At 38.1% G+C, this 20,175-nt stretch overlaps 2 protein-coding genes across 3 annotated transcripts in view; both read right to left on the reverse strand.

Moving 5' to 3' along the window:
* Nucleotides 1-20,175, reverse strand: part of LOC121839786 (nectin-3-like protein) — a 45,838-nt gene that overhangs the window by 15,376 nt on the left and 10,287 nt on the right. The window contains exon 3 of one of the 2 annotated variants that reach the window (XR_006079234.1): nt 16,979-17,291. Coding sequence is in view for 1 of the 2 variants with exons in the window: in XM_042300376.1 (XP_042156310.1) it covers nt 16,979-17,273 (295 nt within the window). In the remaining variant the exon portion in view is untranslated. The remainder of the gene's footprint in view (nt 1-16,978; nt 17,292-20,175) is intronic. The other variant, XM_042300376.1, reaches the window with a different exon arrangement.
* On the reverse strand, nt 5,909-7,268 carry tnnt2c (troponin T2c, cardiac). Its single transcript, XM_042300375.1, has one exon. It carries the CDS (start codon nt 7,111-7,113, stop codon nt 6,259-6,261), a length of 855 nt encoding a protein of 284 aa, XP_042156309.1. The 5' UTR covers nt 7,114-7,268; the 3' UTR covers nt 5,909-6,258.

A 20,175-nucleotide genomic window follows, 5' to 3' on the forward strand; every position in this document is an offset into this window, starting at 1 on the left:
ACCTGGACTCCATCACTTCTTTGATTACCTTCCCTATGTATGTCACTCCCTTTGGTTCCTTCCCCAGGCGTCATTGTTTCTGTTTCATGTCTGTGTGTTGTTCATGTGTCTTGTTTTGAATTATGTCTCATTTAGTTATTAAAACACTCACTCCCTGAACTTGCTTCCATACTCTCAGCTCACATCGTTACATTTCCATTGATTCCTTTCCATTCCAGCCATTATAATGAGCCTGTCCTCCTATAGCTCCTCCCACCAGCCTCCTCTGCTACATACACATCTACAAAAGTAGAAACAATGCAACAACACAACGTGCACTACATCCTCAGAGGTTTTAGGTCACTGCCTTAATGAATGAGCTTAACCAAAAAATGCTCAATTCAGAATCTCTGGAACAGAATGTACTGTGCATCTGTTTAGTTTGCCACTTAAGTACCCCTCATTTGTGCACTTACACTGAGACTCACAGAGTGCTAAGTACTGTGTTAAAGCAGTTAGAGATTTTGCGTAAAGTTCACAGGGATTATCCATCATAGACTGGGTACACACATGAGATCATCCCTATCATCATGCACATTATAAAGCCTCACTGTCTGCTCGGTTGAATTATAGCAGTACATTATTTCCCCCACCTGCAATACAAAGCCGGCTAACACTCCACTTGAATGTCCTCTGAAAGGCCTATGATGAGTTGGGGAAGTGGTCCTAATGGTATGCATGCTGGAGGAGTGACACCGGCTCTTTAAATGGCCAGAAAACTCAGAGGAGACTAGGGAGGCGTGGAGATGAATGTCCCTGTCGGAGGGGCTATCTTCTTCATACCGCTGGCTGGTAGCAGGTCCCACCTCAATTTGGAGCTGGGTGGAGATAAGCCCTAATGACACTGTCTCCCGGGCAGACTATTTATCCACAGGCTAGAGAGAAGCCCCTCTGGCACACACTGTTTGTGTCACTGCAGTATTTCTGTCTGTGTGTGTATAATGTACAATAAACCTTACATCCAGGTAACAACCCAACCCCATATACCTACCTCACAAGTCTCCTGATTAGTCACAATAATCTAGCAAATATAATTAGCCAGATAAGATTGTTACCTCAGTGTCTCCCTGTGGTTCTCCTAATAGCAACTAGTGGGCTCAAATCAAGCCTATATTGAGGATTCCATACACAGAGGAATGTGTGTGAGTACTTCAAACACAGGTTATTTGATTTGGGTTCAACTCGAGAAAATGTGTGTCTTTCCAAATCCACTGTAAAGAGTGGCTCCTTAGTGGATTCAGCCCACTGTTCAGTGGTTGTTGGGTCTCCATAGAGATGAAAAGATAGACTTATAAACGGCAAATGAAAGAGGGCATAGCTCAGACACATGCTGTGATCACAAGGTGTTTGAAGCTTCTCTCCTTCACCCACATTTCAATCTCTGTCCATTTTAAATCGATGAGGCTACTTACTCTTAAAATCACTATAGGCCTGCTGATGTGTCCTTTAGTCTACCAGGGATAGTATGTACCACATTCCCCTTGAAATAACAGTTGAGTCACAGATGCAATAACACATCGGCTGTGTGAGTGGCACAGCTCATAATACTTTGTGTCTGAAATGTGGTGGGTAGCCCTGACTTTCTGAGATGCTTTCCTCACTTTACCTTTTCACCAGAGGACACAGACAGACAATAGTCTCTTCTATTGCGCTAGGTGGTTGTTATGCACACTTAGCTCGACAGAAACATTGGTACAGACTGAAAAGTTCTGTTATTATAAGTTGCTTAACCAACTAAAAGTTGCGCTTTTGTAAACAAAAGGCTTCCACGGATATTTAGCGCCAGCTCCCGATCCCCAGGAGCAGATGTGTTATTTCTCAATCAGTAACTACTTACAGGCTATCTAATCATGACTCCATTTAACCAATTAAAGGCCACTTTCCATTACTGACAATGGTAATCATTTAAAGGCAGCGAGCAAAACCTGCAACACACAGGCCCTTAATGAACCTACAGGTGGATGTCTACAGTACAGTGGCATATGGCATCACCACAGCATCATGTCCTTTCAACCACCCGCCAACCTTCTCTTTCTAAGTCTAATCATGGATCAAGTCCACATTTAGAAAACAGATTTCCTGTTCATAACTAGTATCAACTAAATCCTTGTGATTCTCTGTGTGATCAAGAGATAGCCCTGCCTTATGACAAGGGCAGTGTGTGTGTTGTATATGAGTGTGTTGTGTGGTGTTGTGTGTGTGTGTGTGTATGTATGTGAGAGAGTGACAGCTGTCAGTCACTGTGTGCCCAGAGTGTCCTAAGGCCTCCGCTGGGCCATAATGAGCAGGTGACCCTGCAGCTGCTGTCACTCCTCACACACACACACACACACACACACACACAGACACACACATGGATGCATGCTCGCACATACAAATCTAGCCTCTAATCACACAAACAGGGTCACATTTCAAGAGTGTATGTGCATTCCAACACACTAACAGGAACATTTTAGGATTTGAAATGCTAACTGATGCAGAATAGCTCTGGATAGAGCTATATTGTTTTGAAAATGCTCTTGAACAAGCATGCAAACTTTTGATTGGGAACCATTTATCATCATGTCAGTTGATGTGAGAATAATTGTTGAGCTAGTGTATAAGACAGTACATTTAATTTCTCATTATCCGTAATGGGCGAAAATAAATGACTATAGTGTACAAATAATTAGCAGTTACAGCTTGTCAGTTGAACCCAAATACTACATGCATAATCCTTTAACCTAAACAAAGCACCTATAAATCATCATAATACATAACAAAATTCAGCGACAATGGATGTTCATTCCATGAATTCAATGCTCACACACATCCCCACATGGACTTGCTTGCTGACGGAGAGGCTAACTCAAACTGAATCTAGTAAGTAGATCAACTCCCTCTGAACTGATCCTGTCTGAGCTGTAGTCAGTCCAGACGTTTCTACACTTCCATCAATATCAACTTCCAGCCCTTTCAGCCGAGTGGGGAGGGAGGGGCCCTGATTGCAGAGTTGCCCTACCGCACTGTCTCTATGGAAACCTGTTGGCATATAGCAACGCCTGGAAGGCTTTCATTTGTTCTTACGGTTACAAGCAGCTCTCGGCAATAGTGAGGCCAGCCTAAACGACAATCAAAACCGCCCAGCAGAAATATTGTCCCCTATTGCATTTCCTGTTATTATGACACAGCTTTCATTTCAGTTCATTGATTTGTTGCCAAGTGACAATTTGATTGTTTTTCAGAATAGTTCAGAAGTTGGGGGGAGAATTGCCAGTAGAAGCAGGTAATTGTGAAGCACAGAGATAAGGGTTCACAAGGGTAGAGGAAAATGGGAGGGAAGGAAACCTCTTATGGATGAGGTATGTACAGTACTTGTTACGTCAATGAGTGCCAAGTTATGCATCCTATAGACCGTGTAAAGAAAAGGTACAGTTGAAGTCAGAAGTTTACATACACCTTAGACAAATACATTTAAACTCAGTTTTTCACAATTCCTGATATTTAATCCTGGTAAAAATTCCCTGTCTTAGGTCAGTTAGTATCACCACTTTACTTTAAGAATGTGAAATATCAGAATAATAGTAGAGATAATGATTCATTTCAGCTTTCACTTCTTTCATCACATTCCCAGTGGGTCAGACGTTTACATACACTCAATTAGTATTTGGTAGCATTGCCTTTAAATTGTTTAACTTGGGTCAAACATTTCAGGTAGCCTTCTACAAGCTTCCCACAATAAGTGAATTTTGGCCCATTCCTCCTGACAGAGCTGGTGTAACTGAGTCAGGTTTGCAGGCCTCCGTGCTCGCACATGCTTTTTCAGTTCTGCCCACAAATTTTCTATGGGAATGAGGTCAGGGCTTTATGATGGCCACTCCAATACCTTGACTTTGTTGTCCTGAAGCCATTTTGCCACAACTTTGGAAGTATGCTTGGGCTCATTGTCAATTTGGAAGACCCATTTCCGACCAAGCTTTAACTGATGTCTTGAGATGTTGCTTCAATATAGCCACAATTTCCCCCCTCATGATGCCATGTATTTTGTGAAGTGCACCAGTGCCTCCTGCAGACAAGGACCCCCACAACATGATGCTGCCACCCCCGTGCTTCACGGTTGGGATGGTGTTCTTCGGCTTGCAAGCATCCCCCTTTTTCCTCCAAACATAACGATGGTCATTATCGCCAAACAGTTCTATTTTTGTTTCATCAGACCAGAGGACATTTCTCCAAAAAGTACAATTTTTGTCCCTATGTGCAGTTGCAAACCGTTGTCTAGCTTTTTTATGGCGGTTTTGGAGCAGTGGCTTCTTCCTTGCTGAGCGGCATTTCACGTTATGTTGATATAGGCATCTTTTTACTGTGGATATAGATACTTTTGTACCTGTTTCCTCCAGCATCTTCACAAGGTCCTTCCCTGTTGTTCTGGGATTGATTTCCACTTTTCGCACCAAAGTACGTTCATCTCTAGGAGACAGAACGCATCTCCTTCCTGAGCGGTATTACGGCTGCATGGTCCCATGGTGTTTATACTTGCGTACTATTGTTTGTACAGACGAACGTGGTACCTTCAGGCGTTTGGAAATTGCTCCCAAGGATGAACCAGACTAGTGGAGATCTACAATTTTTTTTCTGGGGTCTTAGCTGATTTCTTTTGATTTTCCCATGATGTCAAGCAAAGAGGCACTATTTTTGAAGGTAGACCTTGAAATACAGCCACAGGTACACATCCAATTGACTCAAATTATGTCAATTAGTTCATCAGATGCTTCTAAAGCCATGACATCATTTTCTGGAATTTTCCAAGCTGTTTAAAGGCACAGTCAACTTAGTGTATGTAAACTTCTGACCCACTGGAATTGTGACAGTGAAACAGTGAAATAATAAGTGAAATAATCTGTCTGTAAACAATTGTTGGAAAAATTACTTGTGTCATGCACAAAGTAGATGTCCTAACCGACTTGCCGAAACTATAGTTTGTTAACAAGAAATTTGTGGAGTGGTTGAAAAACAAGTTTTAATGACTCTACCTAAGTGTATGTAAACTTCCGACTTCAACTGTACATTCACATGTTCAACTGCAAACTTGTCACTTGGCGCCCTCTAGTGATTGTCCAGGCTACTGTCTCCAGTAAGTACAAAACAACCACCGTACGACACAACTCCAGCCAAATAACATCTCAGTAGTGCAAATTCATCTGATAATAATATGTTTGTTAATACTGTTTAGCACTAAAAGTGGTTGAGTAAATTATACCGCCTCATATATTGGATTGATATGTATTATCTACAGTACATCATTGCCAATGAGTACTATAGATACATCCATAATGTCTCCTGTTGATTGAATGGGGATGGCCCCTGAGATTCCTGACTATAAACACCCAGCAATGGAATAACAGGGGCAGTTAAGATGGTGGGCTCCATAGAAATAGAATTATGGATTATGGGTACACCCAATATGGCCGCCAGTCCACCAAACAGCCACCCATTGACTTGAATGGTGATACCGCTTATAGGAAGTTGAATTATATTTCTATGATGGGCTCATTTAACCCATAGTTAACTCCTTCTGGCCAAGACTCTGCAGGTCAATACAACTGCATTCCCCACCCTGAGCATGGCAGAGACTAAATTAGCTCTTTACAGTTCCATGTGTGCCACACCTGTCAGGGACGAGCCACGTTTCCACCCTCAGAATTGGACCAAGACAAACAAATAAACATTCATGAGTTGTACTGTTAATGTAAAAAAAGAAACATTTTGCAATGTAGTACATTATCCTTTGTCTTGCATTTGACTGTTTCAGTAACCTTCACAGTAGAAAGAGAGGAATTTAACTAACCAGCTACAAAGACTGCTTAGATATAATAATGACCAAAACTGCATAAAACATTCACATTTTATTCGAATGATCAATAAAAACTATATTAACATTATTCAAACATTTGAATTTATCTGTGAATACGATATCAGTAATCATATTCCTCGTGAACCACATTAAATGTTTACATCAGACAACTATAGTCAACAAAGAAAGTTACAGCCTGTGCAAAACCTGTGAATACATTATGTAGGCTGATCAGTTATAGACCTGCTTAGCTAACGTTATACTGTAGAAACCCCCAAACAAACAAACAAGCAGGCCTATACCCAATAAAGCAGAAGCAGGTGATTGTACCTAAAACGGTCCAAAGACAGCTAGACTAATCTGATAATGTTGAGGTCATTGCTGTGTGACTAACGTAACTTCTTCGCCCCGCGGGTCGCCTTGGCAACCTTGGAGCCCCTCTGGTGGTCGCTGACGCGGTTCCGCAGCACGTTCACGTCGTACTTCTGCCTCTTCAGCTTCTCGGCCAGGTCAAACTTCTCAGCGTGTAGCTGGCGCAGCCACTGCCAGAGCTCGCGGGACTTCTCCGCCAGCCTCTCCTGGTTGAGGTGGTCGATGTTGAGGGGTTTGCGGCGTTCCAACAGAGCCTTGGTCTTCTTCTCGCGCCCCGTCAGCTTCTTGCCCTTCTTCACGTCCCCCTTCTGTATGTAGCCGCCGAACGCCTTGTTGGAGAAGACATTCTTCTTCCTGGCATCCTCCTCGGCGCGGAGCTTGGCCTCCTCTTCCCGTCGGGTCCGCTCCTCAGCAAGACGAGCCTGGCGCTCAATGTTCTGCTCGGCGCGCACACGCTGCTGCTCGGCACGGTCGGCACGGCGGTGCTCGATGCGGCTGCGGAGGGCCACTAACTCCTCCTCCTCTTTCTGGCGGCTGGAGAAGTGCATCTCGATCAGGCTCTGCAGGTCATTGAAGTCCTTCTCCAGCCTCTTGCGGTGGAGGTCATCAAAGTCTAACTTCTCGCCGTCGGGCAGCTTGGGAGGAGCGATGTTGGTAATGTACTTGGTCCGTGGCTTGGTCTCCCCCTCGCTCCCCTCAACGTGTTCCCTCTCCTCCTCATCTACCTCGTCCTCCTTATCTGCCTCATCCTCCTCCTGCTCTTCTTCAGCCTCCTCTTCCACCTCAGGTGCCTCCTCTACTTCTTCCTCCTCCTCGTTCACCTCCTCTTCCTCCTCCTCGTATTCCTTCACAATATCCGCTGTGTCAGACATGATGTTAAAGCCTGCCTCTCAGACAGTCAACGAAGAAAGACCAGTGGAGACACACACAATACTCAGAGACCAACTTGTGTCAAACAGTCAAGAGGGGAAGTGAAATGAACTTTCGGGTGTGGTTGCTTGGGCTCTTTTAAAGCTTTACCCTGATCATGTGTCCAAACCCCACTGTCGAGGCAGAAATGTTCAGACAGATGGAATGGAGTCTATTTTCTCCTTCAACAAGTCTGCCCCCTCCCCTGAACCCTGACCCCAGACTCTCCCAATCATTCCTTTCTAAGGACAATCGGAGTGCCCTATTTCAGACGCACAACAGATGCACTCAGGTGCCACTCAAACCTGTGCTCTCCTTCAAGCCCACAATCGAATGTCACAGCATGTTTGTTGAAGGTATCAAGTGAAATTCTTACTCATATACTATGGGGTTATTTATACACTTGGTCATCAAGAAGGAGAAAAAGAGTGACAGAGTATATAGTAAGTACAGCAGTAAAAAGAAGTAATAGTGATCAAATAATCAAAGGGATGAAGTTTCCTAATTTCAGATTAGAGTGAAGAGTAAATAGTTTAATAGTGGAATGGTGACTTTATCAATAAATATATAATGAACAGTCTATATGTCAATAAATATATAATGAATGGTCACTAAATGAATAAATATATTATGGTCACCATATCTATAAATATATAATGAATGGTCACTATATCCATAAATATATAATGAACGGTCACGGTATCTATAGATATATAATGAATGGCCACTATATCAATAAATACATAATGAATGGTCACTATATCAATAAATATATAATGAATGTCACTATATCAAAAAATATAACAAATGGTCACTATATCCGTAAATACATAATGAATGGCCACTATATCAATAAATATATAATGGTCACTATATCAATAAATATATAATGGTCACCATATCTATCAATACATAATGAATGTCACTATATCAATAAATATATAATGGTCACTATATCCGTAAATATATAATGGTCACTATATCAATAAATATATAATGGTCACTATATCTATAAATATATAATGAATGTCACTATATCAAAAAATATAACAAATGGTCACTATATCCGTAAATACATAATGAATGGCCACTATATCAATAAATATATAATGGTCACTATATCAATAAATATATAATGGTCACCATATCTATCAATACATAATGAATGTCACTATATCAATAAATATATAATGGTCACCATATCTATCGATACATAATGAATGTCACTATATCAATAAATAAATAATGAGTGGTCACTATATCAATAAACATATAACGGTCACTATATCTATAAATACATAATGAATGGTCACTATATCTATAAATACAAAATGAATGGTCACTAAATCAATAAATATATAATGGTCACTATATCTATAAATACATAATGAATGGTCAATATACCTACAAATATATCATGGTCACCATATCAATAAATATATAACGGTCACTATATCTATAAATACATAATGAATGGTCACTATATCAATAAATATATAATGGTCACTATAACAATAAATATATAATGGTCACCATATCTATAAATACATAATGAATGGTCACTATATCTATAAATACATAATGAATGGTCACTATATCAATAAATATATAATGGTCACTATATCAACAAATATATAATGGTCACTATCTATAAATACATAATGAATGGTCACTATATCTATAAAATGAATGGTCACTATATCTATAAATATATAATGAATGTCACAATATCAATAAATACATCATGAATGGTCACTATATCTATAAATATATAATGGTCACTGTATCTATAAATATATAATGGTCATTATATGTATAAATATATAATGAATGGTCACTATATCAATAAATATATAATGAATGTCACTATATCAATAAATATATAATGAATGTCACTATATAATGAGTAGTCACTATATCTATAAATATATAACGAATGGTCACTATATCAATAAATACATAATGAAGGGTCACTAAATCAATAAATACATAATGAAGGGTCACTATATCAATAAATACATAATGAATGGTCACTGTATCAATACATAATGAATGGTCACTGTATCAATAAATACATAATGAATGGTCACTGTATCAATATATAATGAATGGTCACTGTATCAATACATAATGAAGGGTCACTGTATCAATAAATATATAATGAATGGTCACTGTATCAATACATATATAATGAATGGTCACTGTATCAATAAATATATAATGAATGGTCACTGTATCAATACATAATGAAGGGTCACTGTATCAATACATATATAATGAATGGTCACTGTATCAATAAATATATAATGAATGGTCACTGTATCAATAAATATATAATGAATGGTCACTGTATCAATACATATATAATGAATGGTCACTGTATCAATAAATATATAATGAATGGTCACTGTATCAATACATAATGAAGGGTCACTGTATCAATAAATATATAATGAATGGTCACTGTATCAATAAATATATAATGAATGGTCACTGTATCAATACATAATGAAGGGTCACTGTATCAATAAATATATAATGAATGGTCACTGTATCAATAAATATATAATGAATGGTCACTGTATCAATACATAATGAATGGTCACTGTATCAATACATAATGAAGGGTCACTGTATCAATAAATATATAATGAATGGTCACTGTATCAATACATAATGAATGGTCACTGTATCAATACATAATGAAGGGTCACTGTATCAATAAATATATAATGAATGGTCACTGTATCAATACATAATGAAGGGTCACTGTATCAATAAATATATAATGAATGGTCACTGTATCAATACATAATGAATGGTCACTGTATCAATACATAATGAATGGTCACTGTATCAATACATAATGAAGGGTCACTGTATCAATAAATACATAATGAAGGGTCACTAAATCAATAAATACATAATGAAGGGTCACTATATCAATAAATACAAAATGAATGGTCACTGTATCAATAAATATATAATGAATGGTCACTGTATCAATACATAATGAATGGTCACTGTATCAATACATAATGAAGGGTCACTATATCAATACATAATGAAGGGTCACTGTATCAATAAATATATAATGAATGGTCACTGTATCAATACATAATGAAGGGTCACTAAATCAATAAATACATAATGAAGGGTCACTAAATCAATAAATACATAATGAAGGGTCACTATATCAATAAATACAAAATGAATGGTCACTGTATCAATAAATATATAATGAATGGTCACTGTATCAATACATAATGAATGGTCACTGTATCAATACATAATGAAGGGTCACTATATCAATAAATACATAATGAATGGTCACTGTATCAATATATAATGAAGGGTCACTATATCAATAAATATATAATGAATGGTCACTGTATCAATACATAATGAATGGTCACTGTATCAATACATAATGAAGGGTCACTATATCAATAAATATATAATGAATGGTCACTGTATCAATACATAATGAATGGTCACTGTATCAATACATAATGAAGGGTCACTGTATCAATAAATATATAATGAATGGTCACTGTATCAATACATAATGAATGGTCACTGTATCAATACATAATGAATGGTCACTGTATCAATACATAATGAAGGGTCACTATATCAATAAATATATAATGAATGGTCACTGTATCAATACATAATGAATGGTCACTGTATCAATACATAATGAAGGGTCACTGTATCAATAAATATATAATGAATGGTCACTGTATCAATACATAATGAATGGTCACTGTATCAATAAATATATAATGAATGGTCACTGTATCAATACATAATGAATGGTCACTGTATCAATACATAATGAATGGTCACTGTATCAATAAATATATAATGAATGGTCACTGTATCAATAAATATATAATGAATGGTCACTGTATCAATACATAATGAATGGTCACTGTATCAATACATAATGAATGGTCACTGTATCAATACATAATGAAGGGTCACTGTATCAATACATAATGAATGGTCACTATATCAATAAATACATAATGAAGGGTCACTAAATCAATAAATACATAATGAAGGGTCACTATATCAATAAATACAAAATGAATGGTCACTGTATCAATAAATATATAATGAATGGTCACTGTATCAATACATAATGAATGGTCACTGTATCAATACATAATGAAGGGTCACTGTATCAATAAATATATAATGAATGGTCACTGTATCAATACATAATGAATGGTCACTGTATCAATACATAATGAAGGGTCACTATATCAATAAATATATAATGAATGGTCACTGTATCAATACATAATGAAGGGTCACTGTATCAATAAATATATAATGAATGGTCACTGTATCAATACATAATGAATGGTCACTGTATCAATACATAATGAATGGTCACTGTATCAATACATAATGAAGGGTCACTGTATCAATAAATACATAATGAAGGGTCACTAAATCAATAAATACATAATGAAGGGTCACTATATCAATAAATACAAAATGAATGGTCACTGTATCAATACATAATGAATGGTCACTGTATCAATAAATACATAATGAATGGTCACTGTATCAATACATAATGAAGGGTCACTATATCAATACATAATGAAGGGTCACTGTATCAATAAATACATAATGAATGGTCACTGTATCAATACATAATGAATGGTCACTAAATCAATAAATACATAATGAAGGGTCACTAAATCAATAAATACATAATGAAGGGTCACTATATCAATAAATACAAAATGAATGGTCACTGTATCAATAAATATATAATGAATGGTCACTGTATCAATACATAATGAAGGGTCACTATATCAATACATAATGAAGGGTCACTATATCAATACATAATGAATGGTCACTGTATCAATATATAATGAAGGGTCACTATATCAATAAATATATAATGAATGGTCACTGTATCAATACATAATGAATGGTCACTGTATCAATACATAATGAAGGGTCACTATATCAATAAATATATAATGAATGGTCACTGTATCAATACATAATGAATGGTCACTGTATCAATACATAATGAAGGGTCACTGTATCAATAAATATATAATGAATGGTCACTGTATCAATAAATAATGAAGGGTCACTGTATCAATAAATACATAATGAATGGTCACTGTATCAATACATAATGAAGGGTCACTATATCAATAAATATATAATGAATGGTCACTGTATCAATACATAATGAATGGTCACTGTATCAATACATAATGAAGGGTCACTATATCAATAAATATATAATGAATGGTCACTGTATCAATACATAATGAATGGTCACTGTATCAATACATAATGAAGGGTCACTGTATCAATAAATATATAATGAATGGTCACTGTATCAATACATAATGAATGGTCACTGTATCAATACATAATGAATGGTCACTGTATCAATACATAATGAAGGGTCACTGTATCAATAAATATATAATGAATGGTCACTGTATCAATACATAATGAAAGGTCTCTTATATTCCACATATAGAGTGATATATCAAGCACATACATGGGTCATGCACCAAAGATAGACCATTGAAAAGGCTTGTTGCTAGTTAAAGTAGCACTTCGTTGTTAGAATGTGAACACCAGACAATGTATTTGGGGTCACCTCACTCATGCCATTACGTCATAACCACCTCATCTTGACTGAAGTACATTAATCTAGAGCCTCGTTTTTTCCACTGTGACTTACAGAGCTTACCCGTGAGCATATCCAAGAGCAAAGCACATCATTACAATATATGAACTACCTTTTGCAAGAACACCAAAGCTGTGTATAATATTTTCAAATACCCGGAAGATTTACGTCCTTCCTACAACTATTTGAAATATGTTCACTTTGCTAATTGACACCTCAAATGTATAGCTCTGTCTTTGTACATCAATTTACCCTTAAAATACATTTGAATAAATAACAAAGAAACTATAAAGAAATAATTGACCACTGTTCCATTTACATGTTGCACTGTGTGAAAAAATAACTATCTTCCAGTTTGCCAGCCAAAGACCACCCTACCATAGGAAATACTTTGAGCGCAAGCGTTCAACTGATCATCCTTGAGTGCTGACAGAAAACACCTGTCAAGGAAAGACGGGCCCTAAAAATACAACTTCCAACCAGAACAATTCCTAAACACTGTCTCGTCTCCACTTCGGAATGTAATTAAAACATTCTTGCAATGGAAGACTCCAGCTTTCAGGGTCGAGTGGATAACAAAGTCATTGCTTTTTTAATGTTTACTTCTCCGGCACTGACGGCAACAATAGAATATATAGTGTTCAGCACTTAAATATCCAGCCCTTGAGTAAGGAGTGCAAAAGGACAAATGTGGTTTTAGTATGAGATAATTGACAGGGATAAACAGGTGCTGTGTGTTGTCCATGGGTGTCCCCCATGAACCCTGAGAATTCCAGTAAGTCACTGTGCTGTGGAAGATTGCTCCTCTTAGTGAATATGTAGCCTTTTCCTCGGAAGGGGACAGCAAAATGGCAGAGTACAGGCCTTGGAGGGGCTAGGATTTGGGGACAGAGAACGGAAGGATTTCGAAAGTGTCCCTGCACTCCACAGCCTAAGACTCACTCCTGAAGATTGCCAGCCATTATCCACAACTAAGAGTCACAGTATTAAGGCCAGTACGGAGCCTCATTAAAATAGTAATAGCATCAGAACAAGCATCGTGTGCAACACAGATGTCAGTTTAAATGGGTTGAGAGAACATTTCAACCGTTTGTGGACTAAAGCCCTTCAATTTCTAGGCGAACGCCCCCAGTCCTCCATACCTAACTATTTGCCAATTGACACATTTCAATGAACAAAAGAGGAACCCTCCATCCCAAAGAAAAAATGTGTCGAACTTCAACCCTACTGATTGGTCAATTATGAGTAGCAGGTGGTGGTCTGATTTAAAATGAAGCCTTTTGGTCACTGATATCAAGGGGACAATTGTGTCTATCAATAGGAGCAAGGAGAAGCACAATTGACCAGGACTAGGCTATAAATAGCCACACTACTGCCTCCCCACTCTTCAGTATTAAGACTCGTGAAATGTGTCTTTTAATTTACAGTATTGTTAGTTGTGTTACAGTATTGTTAGTGGTGTTACAGTATTGTTCCTATTAAAATTAGAAGCTTACCTGTTTTTAAAACAGATTATTATCATCTCTTTTGTAAGGCATTCCAGAGTAGCACTTTGTCAGCCTCTAATTAAATTATAAATAGATCCCATTTACGATAGATCTGTCAGACCTAGTATACGATATAGTATACTATATAGTATACTATATACTACTCCTTCAACAGGTCAACCCAAAAAAGCATTTGCACTAGAAATTAAGGAAATGGTGCCCTCAAATGGTCAAACCATGTACCTATTTTATACCAAAGTAATTGCTACATTCCAACACAGTACTGTATGACATAATAGGCCTACACAAATACAGTGATATTTAAACTAGCTTGAGGAATTGTTATCATTCAAATTATTAATGCTGTATCCTCTTATGCTTAATACAATCTCAGATGTCAAGGTACAGTTTTACCATTACAAACTCTTAACAAAACTGTGTCTGAAATGTTTTACATTAACAATCAAGACCATAACAAAAACGTATCAATTCCCATAGAAATCATCTTCACACTTGTGTATTGTAGTGCGCTGTGGATTTCTAAACAGTTTAGATGCTAGCTAGAACATGTAAACATTTTAAAAAAGCAAGAGCACAAAAACAAAACATGGCCCTGTTTCTAACATCGAGAAACCCCTCATGTTACCCAATCAACACAATCCTTATCAAACCGCACCTTTCTGTTTCTCAACCTCAACGGACTCACACACTGGAGAATCCTGCAGTTCTTTACAGCTTACTGGGTTTTGGATGGCCTCTCCACTACAAAAAAAACAGTGCCATGACTCTGCAAAGAATACGTAGTACCTTCAGAAAGTATTCACACCCCTTGACTTATTCCAAATTATTTTGTGTTACAGCCTGAATTCAAAATTGATCAAATGTATATATTTTATTGCCCATCTACACACAATACCCCATTACGACAAAGTGAAAACATCTTTTTAGAAGTTTTTGCAAATGTATTGAAAATGAAATACAGAAATATCTAATTTATGTAGTATTCACACCCCTGAGTCTTTCTGGGTTCATTTGCCCCTAATTATTTTCAAAATGTTTCAAGATCTGTTAAATTGGCTGCTGTTGATGACTGCTAGACAACCATTTTCAGGTCTTGCCATAGATTTTCAAGTAGATTTTTAGTCAAAACTAACTTGGCTACATCACTGTCTTCTTGATAATCAACTCCAGTGTAGATTTGTGTTTTAGGTTATTGTCCTGCTGAAAGGTGAATTCATCTCCCAGTGTCTGGTGGAAAGCAGACTGAACCAGGTTTTCCTTCAGGATTGTGTCTGTGCTTAGCTCTATTCTGTTACTTTTTTATCCTGAAAAACTCCCCGGTCCTTAACAATTACAAGCATACTCATAACATGATGCAGCCACCACTATGCTTTAAAATATGGAGAGTGATACTCAGTAATGTGTTGTATTGCATTTGCCCCAAACATAACACTTTGTATTCAGGACAAAAATATAATTCCATTGCACATTTTTGCAGTACTACTTTAGTGCCTTGTTGCAAACAGGATGCATGTTTTGGAATGTTTTATTATGTACAGGATTTCTTCTTTTCACTCTGTCAATTAGGTTAGTATTGTGGATTACTACAACTACAATGTTGTTATCTATCCTCAATTGTCTCCTATCACAGCCATTTATCTCTGTAATTCTTTTAAAGTCACCATAGGCCTCATTGTGAAATCCCGGAGTGGTGTCCTTCCTCTATGGCTACTAAGTTAGGAAGGATGCCTGTACCTGAGACAATTGGGACATGGATTGTGTATGTGTGCCATTTAAAGCGTGAATGGGCAAGACAAAAGATGTAACTGCCTTTAAAACGGGATACGGTAGTAGGTGCCAGGAGCACCGGTTTGAGTGTCAAGATCTGTAACGCTGCTGGGTTTTTCATGCTCAACAGTTTCCCATGTGCACTAAGAATGGTCTACCACGCAAAGGACATCCAGTCAACTTGACACAACTTTGGGAAGCATTGGAGTCAACATGGACCAGCATCCGTGTGGAACAGTTTCGACACCTTGTATGTAGAGTCCACGCCCCAACGAATTGAGGCTATTCTGAGGGTAAAGGGGGGTGCAACTCAATATTAGGAAGGTGTTCCTAATGTTTTGTACAGGCAGTGTACGTTCAAGTTCTGCAGAACGTATGCTTCAAATAAATTAATTAAATGTCAAGACGGCTAAGTTACACACATCATTACCTTTATGCACATATAGGAAACCAGATGCTGCTCCGTATGGGTTGGACACCTCACAGCTGTACAGACCACTGTAGTCAGGGCCCACCTTCACTAACTCCAACAAGCCCCCAGTCTCATTGAGGTTTGAACTATTCAGTCTAAGACAAGTGTAGACGCATAGCAAAACATAGATGTTGACACTGATCCTTAGAAAATGGGTTGGGGGAAATGAAATACTGTGAACAACTGACCTCTTCCATGTGAACTCTGTTGGAGGGGGGTTGGCGTCTACTAAACACTAAAACGCAGGTGCCTGGGGTGCGCGCTCATTAATGATTTTGACCTAATTCTTTGTCTGTAGGACAGGCAAAAAGTTGTACCACATTATTTCTGTGCTGTTACTGTTGTGTCTAATATGGAGTAGAAACACTGCGGCTGTTGTCATTCAGAATACTCACAGTGTACATCTAGCTGGTAGGGGTCAGCTTTCTGCTGGCTCAGAGTGGTGTGGTTCACCAGGCACTGAACCTCCTGTTGCTGTATGACTCTGGAGGGCTCTCCCTTCAGGTGGACCCTCACCGTGGCGGTGTCGTCTGGGTTCAGTGTAGTGTTGGTTGAGGTTGTCAGACTCAGTGGTTGTCTTGCACTAGCCGTGCTCCATTGTACCTCAGCGGGGGGCTTGGCGGTAGCCGCTGTGCATGTGGCCAAGATGCTCTCCTGCCCCTCAGCAACCACGGGAAGTCTCCACAGCAACTGAAATCACAGAAGGAACTATTGGGGGAAAAAAACACATTAAACACATTGACAATATGAATGTATGTCTATATATACTTTAAAACCTAACCCTTGAATAGCAGGTAAAGGAACACCCTTAACATAATTGTATCAAACGATTCATTCCATTGGGGAAATACATGATAAATAACCTATTACTTTTGACATTGAGGTGGAGCTTTGTCTTGTATGGCCCACTGGGGAACTCAGTGAAGATGCAGGTGTAGACGCCCTCATCAGTCAGGGACACATCCCCCAGTCGGACAGAGCCCACCAGTGCTGTGGTGTTCCCAATGAAGCCCACCCTGTCCCCTCGCCCTTTGACATGTGATGGACCATAGCTAGGAGTGATGAGGAAGAAGTTGTAGTTGGCACGGTAACCCCTGGTACTCTTCTGCCATGAGATCTGGACGAGCTCGTCTGTCTCTATGAGCTCACAGGTCAAGTCCATAGCTAGTCACTGTTGGGCGGCCATTGTAAGATATGACTCTGATACCTAAAGGAATATTAGCAAGATGCATAAGAGAGCAAATTCTCAGACTCTTCTTGATATTGTGGAGAACAAATGTTATGGGTTTGCTTTGCATCGTCCCTACACTCACCAAATCCCGTCTGAGTCAGCATGAGAAATATGTTTGATTCTTCATTGGTAGGCTCTCGTGTATGACAACTTCAAGTAAACATTCTAATCTGGTGGGGGGGAGACAATGTTTAGGCCTATGCATAAGCAAAATTAGAATTAACCAAGCCTGAGATGTAGACCAAGCGGCAAGATTACAACACCAGTAACCTAAACATGGGTCCAGGGGCGGAATGGAATATTTTGCCTTCGGTCAGAGCCGTGTCTATTGGTCTACTACAGGGTTCCCCAACTGGCGGTGGTTAGATTAGGCCCCCAAGTTTTGTTTTTGTAAGCAAGTTGCAAGTTTGAAATTACAAGGTTTTAGCCAAATATGATATCTGTTTGGGATGCTTGCGGTCAATTTTCAGTCTACAAATGATTTGTAATTATGTTCTGGACCCGTGACCATCCACTCAATCAAGGTTTTTATGTGAATGAATCTACACTGAACAACATTACAAAAGCAATATGCTACAATTTCAAAGAATTTAATGAGTAAGAGTTCATATAAGAAAATCAGTCTATTGAAATGAATTCATTAGGCACTAATCTATGGATTTCACATGACTGGGAATACAGATATGCATCTGTTGGTCACAGATACCTTAAAAAAAGTAGGGCGTTGATCATAAAACCAGTCAGTATTTGGTGACCACCCTTTGCATCATGCAGCGTTTGCCCACTGATGTCGGTGATAACACCGAACTGCAGTCAGGTCAAGATCCTGGTGGAAATTCCTGCAGTCGTGCCAATTGCACGTTCCCTCAAAACTTGAGACATCTTTGGCATAGTGTTGTGTGACAGAACTGCGCATTTTAGAGTGGCCTTTTATTGTCCCCAGCACAAGGCATACCTGTGTAATGATCATGCTGTTTAATCAGCTTCTTGATATGCCACACGTGTCAGGTGGATGGATTATTTTGGAAAGGGAGAAATGCTCACTAACAAGGATGTAAACAAATTTGTCAACAACATTTGAGAGAAATCTGCTTTTTGTGCATGTGAACAATTTCTGGGATATTTTATTTCAACTCATGAAACATGGGACCAACACTTACATGTTGCATTTATATTTTTGTTCAGTATAGTTGATGATCCCTGTGCTAAAGTGTAATTCCGATCCTGGCTGATATGTAGATTTGTATTTGATTGATAAAATATTTAAAAACTTCCGAAATAAATTAACAGAAATTATTAAATTAATTTCCATGACTTCTATCAATTTTCAAAACGTTTCCAGGCCTGAAAAAATACATTTAAAAATGCCATTACTTTTCCAGGAATTTCATGACTGTACGAACCCTGAAAGATCATTTGTTCTACTACTCATGTGGCACGATTGAATGATCATAATATATACAGTACCAGTCAAAAGTTTGGACACACCTACTCATTCAAGGGTTTTTCTTTATTTTTTCTATTTTATACATTGTAGAATAATAGTGAAGACATCAAAACTATTAAATAACACATGAATTCATGTAGTAACCAAAAGTGTTCAATTCAAAACGTATTTTATATTTGAGATTCTTCAAAGTACCCAGCCTTTGCCTTGATGATTGCCAAACGTGTGCAAAGCTTTCTCTCAACCAGCTTCATGAGATAGTCACCTGGAATGCATTTAAATTAACAGGTGTGCCTTGTTAAAAGTTACATTTGTGTTATTTCTTTCCTTCTTAATACGTGTAAGCCAATCAGTTGTGCTGTGACAAGTTAGGAGTGGTAAACAGAAGAGAAACAGAGGATAAGTTCATTAGAGTTAACTGCACCTCAGATTGCAGACCAAATAAATTCACAGAGTAACAGGCACATCTCAACATCAACTGTTCAGAGGAGACTGTGTGAATCAGGCCTTCATGGTCGAATTGCTGCAAAGAAACTAGAGGTCCACCGATTAATCGGAATGGACGATTAATTAGGGCTGATTTCAAGTTTTCATAACAATTGGAAATCTGTGTTTAAAAAAAAAAAAATTACAACCTTACAGTTAACTAGTCCAACGCAATAACGACCTGCCTCTCTCTCATTGCACTCCACAAGGAGACTGCCTGTTACGCGAATGCAGTAAGCCAAGGTATGTTGCTAGCTAGTTAAACTTGTCTTATAAAAAACAATCAATCAATCATAATCACTAGTTAACTACACATGGTTGATGATATTACTAGATATTATCTAGCGTGTCCTGCGTTGCATATCATCTGACTGAGCATACAAGCATCTAAGTATCTGACTGAGCGGTGGTAGGCAGAAGCAGGCACG

Source organism: Oncorhynchus tshawytscha, linkage group LG17 (assembly GCF_018296145.1).
Source record: "Oncorhynchus tshawytscha isolate Ot180627B linkage group LG17, Otsh_v2.0, whole genome shotgun sequence".
NCBI classification, from domain to species: domain Eukaryota; kingdom Metazoa; phylum Chordata; class Actinopteri; order Salmoniformes; family Salmonidae; genus Oncorhynchus; species Oncorhynchus tshawytscha.